Consider the following 19,787-nt stretch of genomic DNA (forward strand, 5'->3'; position numbering starts at 1 on the left):
TTCCATTGCCTTGTTAGACCTCCCGAAGTGCATCACCTCACACTTCTCAGGATAAAATTCCATTTGCCACTGGTCCGCCCCTCTTACCAGCCCATCTATATCGTCCTGTAGTCTAAGGCTTTCCTCCTCACTATTTACGACACCACCAATTTTCGTGTCGTCTGCGAACTTATTGATCATACCTCCTATATTCACGTCTAAATCATTAATGTACACTACAAACAGTAAGGGTCCCAGCACCGATCCCTGCGGTACACCACTGGTCACAGGCTTCCAACTGCAAAAACAACCCTCTACCATCACCCTCTGCCTCCTGCCACTAAGTCAATTTTGAATCCAATTTGCCAAATTGCCTTGGATCCCATGGGCTTTTACTTTCTTAACCAATCTCCCATGCGGGATCTTATCAAAAGCCTTACTGAATTCCATAGGGACTACATCAATTGCTTTACCCTCATCTACACCTCTAGTCACCTCCTCAAAAAATTTAATCAAATTTGTTAGACACGATCTCCCCCTGACAAAGCCATGATGACTATCCCTGATTAATCCCTGCCTCTCCAAGTGGAGATTAATCCTGTCTCTCAGAATTTTTTCCAATAATTTCCCTACCACTGATGTTAGACTCACTGGCCTGTAATTACCTGGTTTATCCCTGCTACCCTTCTTGAATAATAGTACCACATTCGCTGTCCTCCAATCTTCTGGTACCTCTCCTGTGGCCAGAGAGGATCTGAAAATTTGTGTCAGAGCCCCCGCTATCTCCTCCCTTGCCTCACATAGCAGCCTGGGATATATCTCATCTGGGCCTGGGGATTTATCCACCATTAAGCCCAGTAATACAGCTAATACTTCCTCCTTTTCAATGCTAATTTGGTCAAGTATATCACAATCCCCTTCCCTGATCACTACACCTACATCATCCTTCTCCACAGTGAACACAGATGAAAAGTAATCGTTCAAAACCTCACCTACGTCCTCCAGCTCCACACACAGTTGCCTCTATGATCCCTAATGGGCCCCACTTTTTCCCTGGTTATCCTCTTGCCCTTAACATACTTATAAAACACCTTGGGATTTTCCTTTATCTTGTCTGCCAGTGATTTTTCATGCCCCCTCTTCGCTCTTCTAATTACTTTTTTTTTTTAAGTACTCCCCTGCACTTTCATACTCCTCTAGGGCCTCCGTTGTTTTCAGCACTCTGAATCTGCCATACGCCTCCTTTTTTTTCCTTATCCAGTCCTCTATATCCCTTGACATCCAGGGTTCCCTTGACCTGTTGGTCCTACTCTTCACCTTTACAGGAACATGCTGCACCTGAACCCTCACAATTTCCCTGCTAAATGACTCCCACTGGTCTGATGTAGACTTTCCTATAAGAAGCTGTTCCCAGTTCACTTTGGCCAGATCCTGTTTTATCATATTGAAATCTGCCTTCCCCCAATTCAGTACTCTTATTTCCGGTCCCTCTATGCCCATTTCCATAACAACCTTAAATCTTACAGAGTTGTGGTCACTATCCCTGAAATGCTCCCCCACTGACAGTTCTACCACTTGTCCGGCTTCATTCCCTAGGATTAAGTCCAGTACCGCCCCTCCTCTTGTAGGACTCTCTACGTGCTGGCTCAAAAAGCTCTCCTGAATGCACTTGAAGAATTTCGCCCCCTTTAAGCTTTTTGCACTATACTATCCCCTCTAATATAGGGGAAGTTGAAATCCCCTACTATTATTACCCTATTATTATTGCACCACTCTGAGATTTGCCTACATATCTGCTCCTCTACCACTGACTGTTTGGAGGCCTGTAGTACGTTCCCAGCCAAGTAATAGCCCCCTTTTTGTTTTTAAGTTCTACCCATATGGCCTTACTAGAGGAACCTTCTAAGATATCATCCCTCCTTACTGCAGTAATTGTCTCTTTAATCAACAGTGCGATGCCACCTCCTCTTTTACCCCCTCCCCTATCACGTCTGAAGATTCTATACCCTGGGATATAAAGCTGCCAGTTCTGCCCTTCCCTCAACCATGTCTCAGTAATAGCAATAAAATCATATTCCCATGTGTTAATCAACACTCTCAATTCATCTGCCTTACTAGTAAGACTCCTTGCATTAAAATAAATACAATCCAGCCTTGCATTATTTGCCTCAGCCTTGCATTATTTGCCTCAGCCTTAACAGGTCTACATTTACTCTGTCCTCCGAACAGACTTAGTTTCACATTTATATTTGATTGTACATCACCGTACATCACTGTGCTTCTACTCAGTATCCCATCCCCCTGCCAAATTAGTTTAAACCCCACCCCCAACAGCACTAGCAAACCTCCCAACAAGGATGCTGGTCCCGTTCTGGTTCAGGTGCAACCCGTCCATCTTATATAGATCCAACCTTCACCAGAAACAGGCCCAGTGATCCAAGAATCTAAAGCCCTCCCTCCTGCACCATCTCCCCAACCATGCATTCATCTTCTCTAACCTCCTATTCGTATACTTACTAGCCCGTGGCACTGGAAGAAACCCAGAGATACAACCTTTGAGGTCCTACTTTTTAATCTGCTGCCTAGCTCCGTAAATTTTTTTTGCAGGACCTCATCCCTCTTTCTACCTATGTCATTGGTACCAACGTAGACCTCGACCTCCGGCTGTGCACCCTCACCCCCCAGAATACTTTGTAGCCGCTCGGTGATATCCAAGACCCTTGCACCAGGGAGGCAACATACCATCCTGGAATCATGTCAGCGACCACAGACCTCTGTTCCTCTAACCATAGAATCCCCTAACACTATTGCCCTTTTGTCCCTTTTTTTCTATCCCAGCACAGCTGGGTCAGCCATGACATTCCGGTCATGACTCTTGGTGCATTCTCCAGAGGAACCCTCTCCCTCATCGGTACTCAGAACTGAATACCAGTTAGAAAGTGGGATGTCGTCTGGGGAATCCTGCACTACCTGCCCTGACTTCTTTGTCCGTCCGGCAGCTACCCAGTCACCACCCCCCGATTGTGCTCGCCTAGGCACTGGCTTGACTGCCTCCTGAAACGTGTCATCCACGTAGTCCTCCACCTCGCGGATGCACCACAGTGACTCCAGTCGCCGCTTGAGCTCCGAAACCCAAAGCTCAAGCTTCTGCAACTGGAGACACTTTCTGCAGACATGTTCACCAAGGTCATATGGCACTTCCACGACTTCCCACATTGCACAGGAGGTACATTCCGCTTGGCCAAGCTGACCCGCCATTACTTACTTCTACAATGAAAAAAAAAACTTGCACGTGTAATATCTTACCAGCTATTTACAATTGACTTTTATTCCCTGTACCTTTGAGACTGAGAAAGAAAAAGATCAAAGAGCACCTTCCACCGCCCCCAGCCAACGAAAATACCCACATTTAACTTACAGCCTCACTCCATGCAAACAGCACTAGTATAGCCAGTAAATACTAAAAATTTACAGGTAGCTATCCCAGGGCTTTAATTTAAAAGGAACCTTTTTTTTAAACTCCAATCAATCAGTTATCCCCAGGCAATAACAGCTGCCGCCCACCGACCAATCAGCGCCCAGAATTTCAGTGATGTCACTATTCTTTTTTTTAAACTAAATCCAAACTGAGCGTGCACAGGAACAGTCAGAGAGTTTACCGCTGCCCCGGACGTCAGGTAGGTGAAGGGCATCGAGCCCCACTCTTTATTTATAGGTTTTCAGCCCTGTTCCTTTCAGGTCCGCCGCCGCCGCCCCAGACGTCAGGTAGGTCCAAATATATTGTGTAAAGGATCTATACAGAACAGCTTGTGCAGTTAAGTGATCCTAATCTTCTAGATATCCAAGTTCAATGCCACATTTCAAACCTAATAGTCACCAACAGCTTGTGAGAAGAGCTCTGCCAAAGCCATATGCCTGCTATGAGGCTGACATCTCTTCACTGCATAAGCAACAGGTTGGTGTAAACCAGAACTGCCATCTCTGCACCATTTCCTCTTCCCACTTTTTGCACAAGTAAAGCTCTTGTAAATGGGCAAAAGGAAGGCCTTCTGTTGCATGCCTCAGTGTACCAAACTATGAAGGAGAACTGTTTGGACACACATCTTACACCTGCATTTGTTGTAATTGAAGAAAAGCAAGATCAAAGTGCTTGGAGCTCAATCTCAAAGAACAGTGTCTAAGCTAAAGCAGGGATCTACTACAATCCACCGGGTACCAATATGAATCAGTTGAAATCTACTGCAGTTTCAAAATCACCTCTTCGGCTATGCAAAGTCATAGAGCTACAGCTACATTACACCATTATTCTGCCCTAATCTAGAATATATTTTTAAACACCATCATAAAATAAATCAGTCACAAAAAGAAAATTTTCACAACAGATTACAAAAAAATAAACCATGAGCAAATTGAGCCTTCACAAGTCATGCACCCTTCAATTTCATCACTATCATTTATTTTTCAGTAAATAACTCCCATTGTACATCTACTACAAATCAGACAGCATTTTATTTATATGATAAATTGAAAATTTAAAAATATTTATACCTAGGGTGTCACAGTGCAAGTTTAATTTCCCAAGCAAACTTCAGGATGTTTACTGTTGGGAAGTGCGAATGGAGGTCAGTCACTCCCCCAACATTACTACTTCAAAATGATGCACCAATGTACTGCCCTTAATTTATACCTTTTAAAAAAAAGATAAAACTAAATCGTTTCATGAGAGGGGCTGATCGAAGCTTGGGAAGCAAAATGGAGAGTAAAACAGAGTTTAGGTTTAATATTAAAAACTTAAATTCTTGGCATGGAGCTTCGCATGCCAAAAGTACAAATTAAAAACTTAGGCACACGAAGCATGGCCATAATTTTCCATTCATAACGACTGGAAAATGTCACAGGCCTCGGTGGCCTGCTGCAGAAAAAGTCCATCCCCAAACCAGCAGGACTCCCCAAAGGAGGCCCGGGAACCCATCTTAAAAATGTAAACAACCCTAATTCAGAACGCTGGCCGACATCCAGTTTACATCTCTGCGAGAAGGTAGTTCTTCACCTACAAGAGATGTTAACTCAATTACACAACAGAGGAAATTCTAGGTTAAAGGATGTAAATATAAAAACTTATTTCAGAATTTTGATATTACACAAGTAAGGGAATGTAAAATATTGAATCAGAACAACTGACTAATTGCTTTTCAAATTTTCAGAAGACAAAGGATCTAAAAAAAGATGTACCAAGATAGGTCACGTTTTACTCACCAAGGACTGGAACTTTGCGGGAGGTCTGTAGGTTATAGACAAGCAGATTTCCTTTGGTTGTTCCAACAGCAAGAAGTGATCCTGCTTTTGACCACATCAGAAATGACATCTGGTCCCTGCAAAAATATACTGGAACTAAGACTTATAACCATAAACTATGGGGGGCTGGGGGGGGGGTGGGGGTGGGGGGGCACATGGTACTTCGCATGGAGAGAGGTTGCATAGGCTTCCTGCAGAGGACAGAAAACAATCAGGTGAAGTTCATATAGATGCTATTTCATCCAAACTACAGCTGGCAAAAGGGACATTGCCAGAAATTCATCTATCATAACTTGATGGAAGCAGGTCACCTAGTTTCCCTCTCAGCATCAGCAGCACAACTCCAAGCTGGCTTGAAGTTGTTGAAAGTTCTAAAATAATTCTACATAAATATCTTGCTTAAAGATTGTGATATAATTTTAAAAATGAATACAGAAAATTCCACCCAGCCCACCTACCTCCTGTTGAAAACTCGAGGCAGTCCAAAGTCCATAATTAGCTTTTTAATTCAACTCCATCTATTCTTATGCCTAACTTGAAGTTGTACCCCATCCAATACTTTTTGAAACAGCAATTAGTTGATTTTCCTTTTGAAAGAGAACATGCTGCATCTGATGCAGTTAAGCAATAGGTTACTTCCTAAATCAATATCCATGATGTAATAAGTTCCTATTTATTGATTTTGTTCATAATTTCCTAAATTGGAAATTATGTCACCTGCCCTACATTTTGAAGTCAATTCAAAAAAAATCCCTTTCTTCATTTTCACTATTTTTAAAATCCAAATTGTATGTTGATCAGAACAGTGGAGCACCAAAGCACTGTGGTACAGAGTGGACTGATAAATGCTCAATTAGCAAAAGGCTTGACACATCCTGGAGGGGAAAGAAGACTCACCAGCCTCTGTTGCAATCCTCCTATTGTTTCAAGGTATCAGCCTTGGCTCTGTGGTAGCGCTCTCACTCAAAGTCAGAAGGTTGCAGGTTCAAGCCCCATTCCAGAGACTTGAGCAGGTAATCCAGGCTGACGACAGTATAAAGGAAGTACTGTACTGTTGAAGGATATTAAATGGAAGCCCCATTTGCCTTCTCCAGTGGATGTTAAAGATTCCATGGTACTATTCAAAGAAGAACAGGGAGTTCTCCAAGTATCCTCGCTAACATTTATCTCTCAACCCCAAACATCACTTAAAACACATTATCTAGACAGTTATCTCACTGTTGTATGTGGGACCTTGCTGTGCACCATTTGGCAGCCAGATTTCTCTACATCACGATGGTGACTACAATTCAAAAGTACTACATTGGCTTTTAAGTGCTTTGGCATTTCCTGAGGTCGTGAAAGGCCCCATATAAAGGTAAGCTTTTTCATTATTTTCTTTCTAGCGACCAGCTGAAGAGTATCATTGACAAAGATATGAGGGCTGGTCAACTAACCCTCTAGACCATAAAAGAAGCAAGGCTTTCACATGGAGAAAAAGGAGGAAAGAGTAAGATTTCTTACTTTTACTGAAGCGGGACCAATAGGGAACATTAGTAGATTATTTAGCATTAGAATGCATTAATAATCCTAGAATAAACATGAAACACTGTAGTTGTAGGGGACCATGGCATGATGAGATACTTGACCAATATTCTGGGATTTGTACAACCCAGAACCTAATTGCCTCCACATCTGTGTAAACATGTTGTCCTTGCTTCACTAATCAAAGAGATAAGGGAGACTGGAGATGAGACAGGATGCAATAAACTATGGGAACTGGCAGCTTCACTAGCAGCTGCAAGGTTTAGGGAGGATGTTTGTGGGGCAACGCAATCCAGTTTTTTGTTCAAACTGTAGGCCTGGAATGTGTCAGGGTAGTGAGTACAATGAGTAATGGTGATTGTATTCTATAAATGTGTGCTACAAACTATTACTGAGAAGCTCTTTGGTGAACCAGAGGCTTCTCCCTTGTATATGCTTGATCAAAGCCTTTATTTGCTTTAATCCCGTGGACTCGAAAGTGGTTATATTTTCTCAATTGTTCTTCTTTGATCCTCTCAAACGTACTTACACCTCTGCTCAGTATCTAACTCTCCATTAGTAAAGTACTCACTTTTTTTTTTAAACACAAGGAGCACAATATAATGATATTATTAAAATAGCCGTGATAAGTAGTTGCTTCAATACAGAAAGCACTCCGGACACTAATTGGACCTTCTTTTTTATTCATTCATGGGATGTGGGCACCGCTGGCTAGGCTAGCATTTATTGCCCATCCTGAATTGCCCACGAGAAGGTGGTGGTGAGCTGCTTTCTTGAACTGCTGCAGTCCATGTGGGGTAGGTACACCCACAGTGCTGTTAGGGAGTTCCAGGATTTTGACCCAGCGACAGTGAAGGAACGGCGGGCTATATAGTTCCAAGTCAGGATGGTGTGTGGCTTAGAGGGGAATTTGCAGGTGGTGGTGTTCCCATGCACCTGCTGCCATTGTCCTTCTAGGTGGTAGAAGTCGCGGGTTTGGAAGGCGCTGTCTAAGGTGCCTTGGTGAGTTGCTGCATTGCATCTTGTAGATGGTACACACTGCTGCCACTGTGTGTCGGTGGTGGAGGAAGTGAATGGGGTGCCAAACAAGTGGACTGCTTTGTCCTGGATGGTGTTGAGTTTCTTGAGTGTTGTTGGATTTGTACCCATCCAGGCAAGTGGAAAGTGTTCCTTCACACTCCTGACCTGTGCTTTGTAGATGGTGGACAGGCTTTAGGGAGTCAGGAGGTGAGTTACTTGCCGTAAGATTCCTAACCTCTGACCTGCTTTTGTAGCCAGGGTATTTATATGGCTACTCCAATTCAGTTTCTGGTCAATGGTAACCGCCAGGATGTTAATAGTGGGGGAATTCAGCAATCGTAATGCCACTGAATGTCAAGGGGAAATGGTTAGATTCTCTCTTGTTGGAGATGGTCGTTGCCCGGCACTTGTGTGGCGCGAATGTTACTTGCTACTTAAAAGCCCAAGCCTCGATATTGTCCAAGTCTAGCTGCATTTCTACACGGACTGCTTCAGTATCTGAGGAGCCGCGAATGGTGCTGAACATTGTGCAATCATCAACGAACATTCCCACTTCTGACCTTATGACTGAAGGAAGGTCATTGATGAAGCAGCTGAAGATGGTTGGGCCTCCGACACCACCCTGAGGAACTCCTGCCGTGATGTCCTGGGACTGAGATGATTGACCTCCAACAACCACAACCATCTTCCTTTGCGCTAGGTATGACTCCATTCAGCGGAGAGATTTCCCTGATTCCCATTGACTCCAGTTTTGCTCAGGCTCCTTGATGCCATAATCGATCAAATGCTGCCTTGATGTCAAGGGCAGTCACTCTCACCTCACCTCTTGAGTTCAGCTCTTTTGGCCATGTTTGAACCAAGGCTGTAATGAGGTCAGGAGCTGAGTGGCCCTGGTAGAACCCAAACTGAGTGTCAGTGAGCAGGTTATTGCTATGCAAGTGCCTCTTGATAGCACTGTCGACGACACCTTCCATCTCTTTACTGATGATTGAGAGTAGACTGATAGGATGGTAATTGGCCGGGTTGGACTTGTCCTGCTTTTTGTGTACAGGACGTACCTGGGCAATTTTCCACATTGCCGGGTAGATGGCAGTGTTGTAGCTGCAACTATGCTTTCATGTCAGTAGGTTCGGTTGATAACATTCTTGCTCGAAGACTACTGGTTCAAATGCAACAACAGCTTCAGGGCAGTACTGAGGGAGCCCTACATTATTAGAGATGCTGCCATTTGGATGAGATGTTAAACTGAGGCTCGGATTGCCTGTTCCAGTGGATCAGGTGGCTGTTAAAGATCCAATGGAACTATTCAAAGAAGAGCAGGAAGTTCTTGCTGTATCTGTTCAACATTCCACATTCAACCAACACCACCAAAAAAACATTCGCTGATTATTTATCTCACTGCTATTTAAAGTATCTAAATACATAGAAATTAGACCCAGTATTTGCCCACATAACAAGAACAATGCCAAAATCATAAAAAAGCAAAAAAGGAGATTGAAAGGGCTAAGAGAGGCTATGAAAAAGAAAAGAAAGAATAAATGAATAAAACAGACTGTTCAACTTGACTCTTATAAAAGAAAGGGGTAAGTCAGAAATTATGAGCCAGTTAGCTTCATCTCAGTAGTATAGAAATCACTCTAAACCACAACAGGGAATAATAGTACTGAATAATTTAGAAGGATTTGGACTAATCAGGGAGAGTCAACAGAATTATTTGACTAACTTAATCTGATTAATTGGCTAGTGTATAAACAATGGGATTGCAGTGGGTGTAATTTATTTAGACTTTCATAATGGGTTTAGGAAAGTGTCACACAAGAGTCTTGTTAAATATTAAGGCCCAAGCATTACAGGCAAGCTGGCAACATAGAGACATGACTCATGGTTTAAAAGCAGAGATTAGAAATACGTGTATGTTTCTTTGATAGGCAAGATGTAGCTAGCTGCATGCCTCGTGTATCTGCATTGATACCTGTCTGGTTCTCTATTAACATAAAGGGAATAGTATCAAAATTTATTGACAACACCATGGCATAACAAACTGTCAGGAAGAATACAGGAGATGGCAAGAACATATCATCAGGCTAGGGTATGGGAAGATACTTGGCAAATATGAAATAGCACATTTTAGGATAAAACAGAATGGAAAATAACGAAATGTTAAAATTCTTAATGGAATAGACAACTAGAGGACACAAGGACTACAGATACACAGATCAATAAAACAAGTACTATAATTGGGATAATTCATAAAACTAGCAAATGGGATTCTAAGTTTACATGTAGGGATATGGGAAACAAAAGTAAAGAAGTGATGATGAACTTGCATAAGGCATTGCGAAACCACAGATGGAATACTGCATGCAGTTTTGGGCACATTATAGATCACCATGTAATTATAATGAAGAATGCTTTTTATCCCATATCATAAATGCACCCATTTCAGAATCTAATTTTTTCTTAAACAATTCCAGGGTTTTCACCTGCACTACTCTACCTGGAAAACCATTTCAAGTGTTGATCATCCTTTGTGTGAAGAAGTACCTCCTGATATTACATTTAAATGTATCTTCTTTTAGCACTGAATCTGTGGCCCTTATCCTACTCTAGTCATTTAATTGGAGGTAATATTCGAGAATTAGCTTTTCCATTCTCTTACTTACCTCCTTGAGATGATCTCTCAGATGCCTCCATTTTAGGTTCAAATGCCGAAGTCTCACCAATCTCCTCATAACTTAGTCCCCCAACAGTAGGGATCTGCCTCAAGGTTCTTCGCTGCATTGCCTTCAGCACTTGGAAGTCTCCTTTGTTTTTCAACAATTAAAACTGAATATAATGATCAATCTGTGGTCTGACTAGACAACTTCCTCTGATTTGCATTTTACTGTTTCGTCTGTATACATTCTTTGTTGATTGCTGTTATGCATTAGAATAATAGAATCATACAGCATCAGGAAGAGGCCATTCAGTCCATTGCGTCAGTGCCAGTTCTTTGAAAAAACTATCCAATTAGTCCTAGTCCCTTGTTCTTCCCCCAAAGCCAACTTTTCCTTTTTAAATATACATCCAATTTCCTTTTTAAAGTTACTATGGAAACTGCATCCACCATCTTTCAGGCAGTACATTCCAGATCATAACAACTTGCTGCATAGAAAATGTCTTCTCATTGTCCCTCTGGTGCTTTTGCCATTGGTTGGGTATGTTGAATATCGAGTCTGCTAAGACACCTAGGTCATAAAAACATAAGAAATAGCAGTAGGGTAGACCATATGGCCCCCTGAACCTGCTCGTTCATTCAATATGATCATAGCTGATTTTCTACTTCAACTCCACTTCCCTACTCGCTCACCATATCCCTTGATTCCGAGAGACCAAGGGCAGGATTTTCAAAGGGCTGCGGGGTCGGGAGCCGGAGCGGATGAGAGTTGAAGATCACGGTCCCAGCGGTTATCTCCGGACCCTAAAGCCTCTGGGACTGTGCAATTTTTAATATCAGGGCACGGGGGAGGGAATGAGGAAGCCATTTGCCTCCAAATAAGGCCCATTAAACTCCTTTAGGAGTTAAAGGGTCGGGGAGGTTGGCACTGCAATTTTCGAAGAGGATTCCGGCGAACCCGAACAGTCTGGCCACCGTTAGTGCACAGCTGTTGGGTTCACTGCGGGGCAAAGGGAAAGAGTTTTTTAAATGTTTAAAATTATGGGGAGCCCCATTACCCTGCACAGGTATGTGCGCAGTACCTTTGATCTGGCCATTTCGCCTCCATTCCATTTAATATTTGGTGCTGTCTCACTGAGGAGCTGCCTGCTGTCCTCGGCAAGGCAGAGGCAGGTCCCATCATGGCTGCTGCTTGCCTTTGCCTCTGAAGCCAGGCAGGCAGTTCCCACCTTCTGGAGGCACTCAGCCATGATCTAGTTGAATGGCGGAGCAGGCTAGAGAGGCCGAATGGCCTACTCCTACTCCTATTTCCTATATTCCTAAGAAGTTACTCCTCATCTCAGTCCTAAATGATCAACCCCTTCGCCGGAGACTGCCCAATCAAGCCATCAGCATTTAAAAATAACGTCGTCTGAGCAACACAGTGGAGGTGCGGGGTCGGGACCCGAAAATTATCTGGGCATCGGGTTCCTGACCCAGGATTGAAAATCAAGCCCCAAAAATCTGGCCATTTCGGCCTTAAATATACTCAACGATGGAGCATCCACAATCCTCTGGGGTAGACAATTCCAAAGATGTATGACCTTTTGAGTGAAGACAGGCTAAGTGTGTAGGCAAGAACATAGTAGATGGGATATAATGTGGAAAAACGTGAAGTTATCCGCTTTGATAAGAAAAACAGAAATGCAGAGTATTTCGTAAATAGTGAGAGATTGGGAAGTGTTGACGTTCAAAGGGACCTGGGTGCCCTTGTTCATAAATCACTGATAGATAACATGCAGGTACTGCAAGCAATTAGGAAGGCAAATGGTATGTTGGCCTTTATTGCAAGAGGACTTGAGTACAGGAGTAAAGAAGTCTTCCTGCAATTGTATAGAGCCTTGGTGAGACTGCACCTGGAGTCTTGGATACAGTTTTGGTCTCCTTACCCAAGGAAGGATCAACTTGCCAAAGAGGGAGTGCAATGAAGGTTTACCAGACTGATCCTTGGGATGGCGGGACTGTCATATGAGCAGAGATTGAGGAGACTGGCCCTATATCCTCTAGAGTTTAGAAGAATGAGAGGTGATCTTATTAAAGCATATGAAATTCTTACAGGACTCGACAGGGTAGTTGTAGAAAGGATATTCCCGCTGGCTGGGGGAGGCAGTGGCGAAGTAGTAATGTCACTGGACTAGTAACCCAGAAGCCTAGGCTAATGCTCTGGGGACTTTGGTTTGAATCCCACCATGGCAAATAGTGAAATTTGAATTTAATTAATGAACTAGCAACAGCCTGATATAGTCATTCTCACGGAATCATACCTTACAGAGAATGTCCCTGAAACCACCATCACCATTCCCGGATAAGTCCTATCCCACCGGCAGGACAGACCCTCCAGAGGTGCCAGCACAGTGGATACAGTCGGGAGGGAGTTGCCATTGACACCGGACCCTGTGAAGTCTCATGGCATGACAGTATTGGTAGGAGTGACCATCACACAATCCTGGCAGAGACAAAGTCCCATCTTCCCATTGAGGATACCCACCATTGTGTTGTGTGGCACTACCACCATGCTAAATAGAATAGATTTCAAACAGATCTAGCAATGCAAAACTGGGCATCCATGAGGCAGCAGCAGAATTGTATTCAACCACAATCTATAACCTCATGGCCCAGCATATCACCCTCTCTACCATTACCATCAAGCCAGGGGACCAACCCTGGTTCAATGAAGAGTGCAGGAGCAGCACCTGGCATACCTTAAAAATGCAGTATCAGCCTGGTGAAGCTATAACACAGGACAAACTGCATGCCAAACATTGGAAGCAGCAATAGACAAGGCTAAGCAATCCCATAACCAACAGATCAGATCTAAGCTCTGCAGTCCTGCCACATCCAGTCATGAATGGCAGTGGACAATTAAACAACTAACAGGAGGAGGCAGCTCCACAAATATCCCCATCTTCATTGATGGGGGAGCCCAGCACATCATTGCAAAAGACTAGGCTGAGGCATTTGCATCCATCGTCAGCCAGAAGTTCCGAGTGGATGTCCATCTCGGCCTCCTCCTGAAGTCCCCAGCATCACAAATGCCAGTCTTCAGCCAATCCAATTCACTCCATGTGATATCAAGAAATGGCTGAAGGCACTGGATACTGTAAAGGCTATGGGGCCCTGACAACATTTCGGCAATCGTACTGAAGACTTGTGCTCCAGAACTAACCAAGCTGTTCTAGTACAGCTACAACACTGGCATCTACCCAGCAATGTGGAAAATTACCCTAGTATGTCCGGTACACAAAAAGCAGGACAAATCCAACCCAGTCAATTACCTCCCTATCAGTCTACTCATGATCATCAACAAAGTGATGGAAGGGGTCATCGACAATGCTATCAAGCGGCACTTGCTCAGCAATAACCTGCTCACTGACACTCAGTTTGGGTTCCGCCAGGGCCACTCAGCTGCTGACCTCATCACAGCCTTGGTCCAAAAATGGACTAAAGAACTGAACTCCAGGTGAGGTGAGAGTGACTGCCCTTGACATCAAGGCAGCATTTGACCGTGTGTGGCATCAAGGAGCCCTAGCAAAACTGGAATCATTGGGAAAACGCTGGTTGGAGTCGTAGCTAGCACAAAGGAAGATGGTCGTGGTTGTTGGAGGTCAATCGTCTCAGTCCCAAGACATCACTTCAGGCGTTCCTCAGGGTAGTGTCCCAGGCCCAACCATCTTCCTCTGCTTCATCAATGGTCTTCCCTCCATCATAAGGTCAGAAAGTGGGTATGTTCGCTGATGATTGCACAATGTTCAGCACCATTCGTGACTCCTCAGGAACTGAAGCAGCCCGTGCCCATATGCAACAGGACCTGGGCAGGCTTGGACTGATAACTGGCAAGTAACATTTGTGCCACAAAGGTGCCGGGCAATGACATCTCCAACAACAGAGAATATAACCATTTCCCCTAGTAGTTCAATGGCATTACCATCGCTGAATCCCTCACTATAAACATCCTGGGGGAGGGGGTCACCTCCTCATAGCTAATGCCCTCCAGACCAGACAACATGCTGGTAAACCTCCTCTTACCCTCTCCAAAGCCTCCACATCCTTCTGGTAGTGTGGCGACCAGAATTGCACGCAATATTCCAAGTGTGGCCTAACTAAGGTTCTGTACAGCTGCAACATGTCTTGCCAATTTTTATACTCTATGCCCCGAACGATGAAGGCAAGCATGCCGTATGCCTTCTTAACTACCTTATCCACCTGTGTTGCCACTTTCAGTGACCTGTGGACCTGTACGCCCAGATCTCTCTGCCTGTCAATACTCCTAAGGGTTCTGCCATTTACTGTATACCTCCCACCTGCATTAGACCTTCCAAAATGCATTACCTCACATTTGTCCAGATTAAACTCCATCTGCCATTTCTCCGCCCAAGTCTCCAACCGATCTATACACTGCTGTATCCTCTGATAATCCTCATCATTATCCGCAACTCCACCAACCTTTGTGTCGTCTGCAAACTTACTAATCAGACCAGCTACATTTTCCTCCAAATCATTTATATATACTACAAACAGCTAAGGTCCCAGCACTGATCCCTGCGGAACACCACTAGTCACATCCCTTCATTCAGAAAAACACCCATCCACTGTTACCCTCTGTCTTCTGTGACCGAGCCAGTTCTGTATCCATCTTGCCAGCTCACCTCTGATCCTGTGTGACTTCACCTTTTGCACCAGTCTGCCATGCGGGACCTTGTCAAAGGCTTTACTAAAAGTCCATATAGACAACATCCACCGCCCTTCCCTCATCAATCATCTTCGTCACTTCCTCAAAAAACTCAATCAAATTAGTAAGACACGACCTCCTCTTCACAAATCCATGCTGTCTCTCGCTAATAAGTTCATTTGTTTCCAAATGGGAGTAAATCCTGTCCCGAAGAAGCCTCTCTAATAGTTTCCCGACCACTGACGTAAGGCTCACCGGCCTATAATTTCCTGGATTATCCTTACCACTCTTCTTAAACAAAGGAACAACATTGGCTATTCTCCAGTCCTCTGGGACCTCACCTGTAGCCAATGAGGATGCAAAGATTTCTGTCAAGGCCCCAGCAATTTCTTCCCTTGCCTCCCTCAGTATTCTAGGGTAGATCCCATCAGGCCCTGGGGACTTATCTACCTTAATGCTTTGCAAGACACCCAACACCTCCTCCTTTTTGATAATGAGATGACTGAGACTATCTGCACTCCCTTCCCTAGGCTCATCATCCACCAAGTCCTTCTCCTTGGTGAATACTGATGCAAAATACTCATTTAGTACCTCACCCATTTCCTCTGGCTCCAGGCATAGATTCCCATCTCTGTCCTTGAGTGGACCAACCCTTTCCCTGGTTAACCTCTTGCTCTTTATATATGTATAAAAAGCCTTGGGATTTTCCTTAATCCTGTTTGCCAATGACCTTTCATGACCCCTTTTAGCCCTCCTGACTCCTTGCTTAAGTTCCTTCCTACTGCCTTTATATTCCTCAAGTGCTTCATCTGTTCCTAGCCTTCCAGCCCTTACAAATGCTTCCTTTTTCTTTTTGACTAGGCGCACAATATCCCGTGTTATCCAAGCTTCCCGAAACTTGCCAAACTTGTCTTTCTTCCTCACAGGAACATGCTGGTCCTGGATTTTAATCAGCTGACGTTTGAAAGACTCCCACATGTCAGATGTTGATTTACCCTCAAACAGCAGCCCCCAATCTAAATTCTTCAGTTCCTGCCTAATATTGTTATAATTAGCCTTCCCCCAATTTAGCACCTTCACCCGAGGACTACTCTTATCCTTATCCACAAGTACCTTAAAACTTATGGAATTATGGTCACTGCTCCTGAAATGCTCCCCCACTGAAACTTAGACCACCTGGCCGGGCTCATTCCCCAATACCAGGTCCAGAATGGCCCCATCCCTAGTTGGACTATCTACATACTGTTTCAAGAAGCCCTCCTGGATGCTCCTCACAAATTCTGCCCCATCCAAGCCCCTAGCACTAAGTGAGTCCCAGTCAATATTGGGGAAGTTAAAATCACCCACCACTACAACCCTGTTACCTTTACATCTTTCCAAAATCGGTCTACATATCTGCTCCTCTACCTCCCGCTGGCTGTTGGGAAGCCTGTAGTAAACCCCCAACATCGTGACTGCACCCTTCCTATTCCTGAGCTCCACCCATATTGCCTCGCTGCATGACCTCTCTGAGGTGTCCCCCCGCAGTACAGCTGTGATATTCTCCTTAACCAGTAATGCAACTCCCCCACCCCTTTTACATCCCCCTCTATCCCGCCTGAAGCTTCTAAAACCTGGAACATTTAGCTGCCAATCCTGCCCTTCCCTCAACCAAGTCTCTGTAATAGCAACAACATCATCGTTCCAAGTACTAATCCAAGCTCTAAGTTCATCTGCCTTACCTGTTATACTTCTCGCACTGAAACAAATGCACTTCAGACCACCAGTACCGCTGTGCTCAGAAACATCTCCCTGCCTGCTCTGCCTCTTAGTCCTACTGGCCTTATTTACTATGTCCTCCTCATTTACTTCACTAGCTGTCCGATTGCTCTGGTTCCCACCCCCCTGCCACACTAATTTAAACCCTCCCGAGTGACGCTATCAAACCTTGCAGCCAGGATATTAGTGCAGGTCAAATGTTAGGAATTATGCTGCAAATAACTCACCTCCCGACTCCCCAATGACTGCCCACCCTCTACAATGCGCAAGTCAGGAGTGTGTTGGAATACTCTCCACTTGCCTGGATGGGTGCAGCTCCAACACCACTCAAGAAGCTCGACGCCATCCAGGACAAAGCAGCCCACTTGACTGGCACCCCATCAACCACCTTCAGCATTCACTCCCTTCACCACAGATGCATAGTGGCAGCAGCGTATACCATCTACAAGATGTACTGCAGCAATGCACCAAGGCTCCTTCGACAGCACCTTCCAAACCTGTGACCTCTATCACCTAGAAGGACAAGGGCAGCAGATGCATGGGAACACCACAAAGCCACACATCATCCTGACTTGGAACTATATCACCATTCCTTCACTGTTGCTGGGTCAAAATCCTGGAACACCCTTCCTAACAGCACTGTAGATGTACTACACCTCAAGGACTGCAGCGTTTTAAGAAGGCAGGTGACCACCACCTTCTCTAGGGCAATTCAGGATGGGCAATAAATGCTGCCCTAGCCAGCAACACCCATATCCCATGAACGAATAAAGAAAAGAACCAGGGGATGCAGTCTCAGAATAAGCAGAAGGCCATTTGGGACTGAGATGAGGAGGAATTTCTTCACTCAGAGGGTGGTGATTCTTTGGAATTCTCTACCCCAGAGGGATGTGGAGGCTCACTCAGTCATTGAGTTCATTCAAGTCAGAGATCGATAGATTTCTAGATATTAAAGACATCAAGGGAAAAGGGAGTAGTGCGGGAAAATGGCGTTGAGGTAGAAGATCAGCCATGATCTAGTTGAATGGCGGAGCAGGCTCGTGAGGCCAAATGGCCTACTCCTGCTCCTATTTCCTATGCTCCTAAGAAGTTTCTCCTCATCCCAGTCCTAAATGATCGACCCCTTATCCTGAGACTGTGCCTCCATGTTCTAGATTCTCAGCCAGGGAATTCAGATAAAGAGCCTTTAATTTTTTTATATTACCCTTCTTTGCATGGATCTTATTCGCTGATGCACTATTACCGTTACACACTCTGTCCCTTCCTCACCCACTCTGCTTGTCTTTACCTAATCACTACACTGCTCTACTGACTCGACTGTTGTATTTAGATTTCTAAATATTCCAGCACCTGATCCTTCCCCCGACTCTTTTAGCTTAAAGTCCCATCCACAGCCCTAGTTAAATGATTCACTACGACAGTAATCCCAATCCAGTTTAAGTGGAGCCCATCTCAATGGAACAGCTCCCTCTTTCCCCAGTACTGGCAGCAATGCCCCATGAATCAAAACCCCTTCTTTCCACACTACTCTTTGAGCCATGCAATTAATTCTCAAATCTGCTTGACCCTATGCCAATTGAGGGATGGCTCAGGTAATAATCCAGAGATTGTTACCTTTGGGGTTCTGCGTTTTAATCTGGACCCTACCTCCTCAAATTCTCTCAGCAGAACATCATTCCTGGTTCTACCTGTTGTTGGTTCCAATGTGGGCCATGACAACTAGACCCTCCCGCTACCACTCCAAGTTAGTTTCCAGCCATGAGATGATGTGTTTAAACATGGCATTGGGCAGGCAAAACAACCTTCAGAACTCCCGGTCGCAGCTGCAGAGAACTGTATTTATCCCCCCTGAATGTACTGTCCCCTATTACCACTACATTCCTCTTCACTCCCCCAACTTGAATGGCATGCTGAACAATGGTGCTATGGTCAGTTTGCCCATCCATCCTGCAGTTCTTGTTTCCATCCACACAGGTCGCAAGTACCTCGTACCTGTTGGCCAAAGTCAAGGGCTGAAGCTCCTCCATTACTGCATGCGGGATCTTATATCTGCCTGACTCAGCCAAACCCTCCTATCCCGGACCATTGGCCAACTCTAAAGTTCTACTTAACCTAAGGGGTGTCACTACCTCCTGGAACAAAATGTCCAGGTAACCCTCCCCTACCTGATGCCCCACAACGTCTGCAACTCAGCCTCCGGTTCAGCAACTCTAAGCCGAAGTTGCCCAAGCTGCAGACACTTAACACAGATATGGTTGTTCAGGAATGCAATGCCTTCCACAAACTTTCACATGTTCCAGTTATGGCACAGCAACTGCCCTGCCATGTCTGTTTAACCTTATTTATTTATTTGATCAGTTAACTCATGACTAATTTAGTAAAATAAATTAATAGCAAGTTACAGTCTCCTAGCTTGGAGACAAAAGAACATTCGCCAGGTACTGGAAGTAAAATAAAAATAATAAAAAGCAGCACCTCATTTCCCCTCTGCATTGAATTCCCACTTGCATCAAATTTCCGACTTTAGTACTCAGTTAAATGAAGCACTCTGTCGAAAACTTCCTTAGCCATTTCAAAATTATGTACTGAGTTTGTGTGTCACCTACTTTTTCTTCCTATGTACAATATTTTACTCTTGCCAGCAATAAAAATGATATTGGAGCCATGGAAATGGTAACACATAGGTTTACTAAGATGATATCAGAGAAATGGGATATGAAGACTTGGAAAACCAGTACTGTGTTCACTAGAGCAGAGAAGGTTAAGGGGAGATCTAATAGAAGCATTCAAAGTTTTGAAAGGGTTTGGGAGTGAAAGATTATTTCCACTGATCATGCCTCGTAAAAA

The 19,787-nt window shown here is 44.4% G+C and overlaps 1 protein-coding gene across 1 annotated transcript in view; it reads right to left on the reverse strand.

Annotated features, from left to right (window-relative positions):
• wdr19 (WD repeat domain 19) overlaps positions 1-19,787 on the reverse strand; it is a 209,785-nt gene that overhangs the window by 167,519 nt on the left and 22,479 nt on the right. Inside the window, exon 5 of the mRNA XM_068036669.1 lies at positions 5,236-5,351. Within this exon, the coding sequence (XP_067892770.1) occupies positions 5,236-5,351 (116 nt within the window). The remainder of the gene's footprint in view (positions 1-5,235; positions 5,352-19,787) is intronic.

This window comes from Heterodontus francisci, chromosome 1, assembly GCF_036365525.1.
Source record: "Heterodontus francisci isolate sHetFra1 chromosome 1, sHetFra1.hap1, whole genome shotgun sequence".
Lineage (NCBI taxonomy): Eukaryota > Metazoa > Chordata > Chondrichthyes > Heterodontiformes > Heterodontidae > Heterodontus > Heterodontus francisci.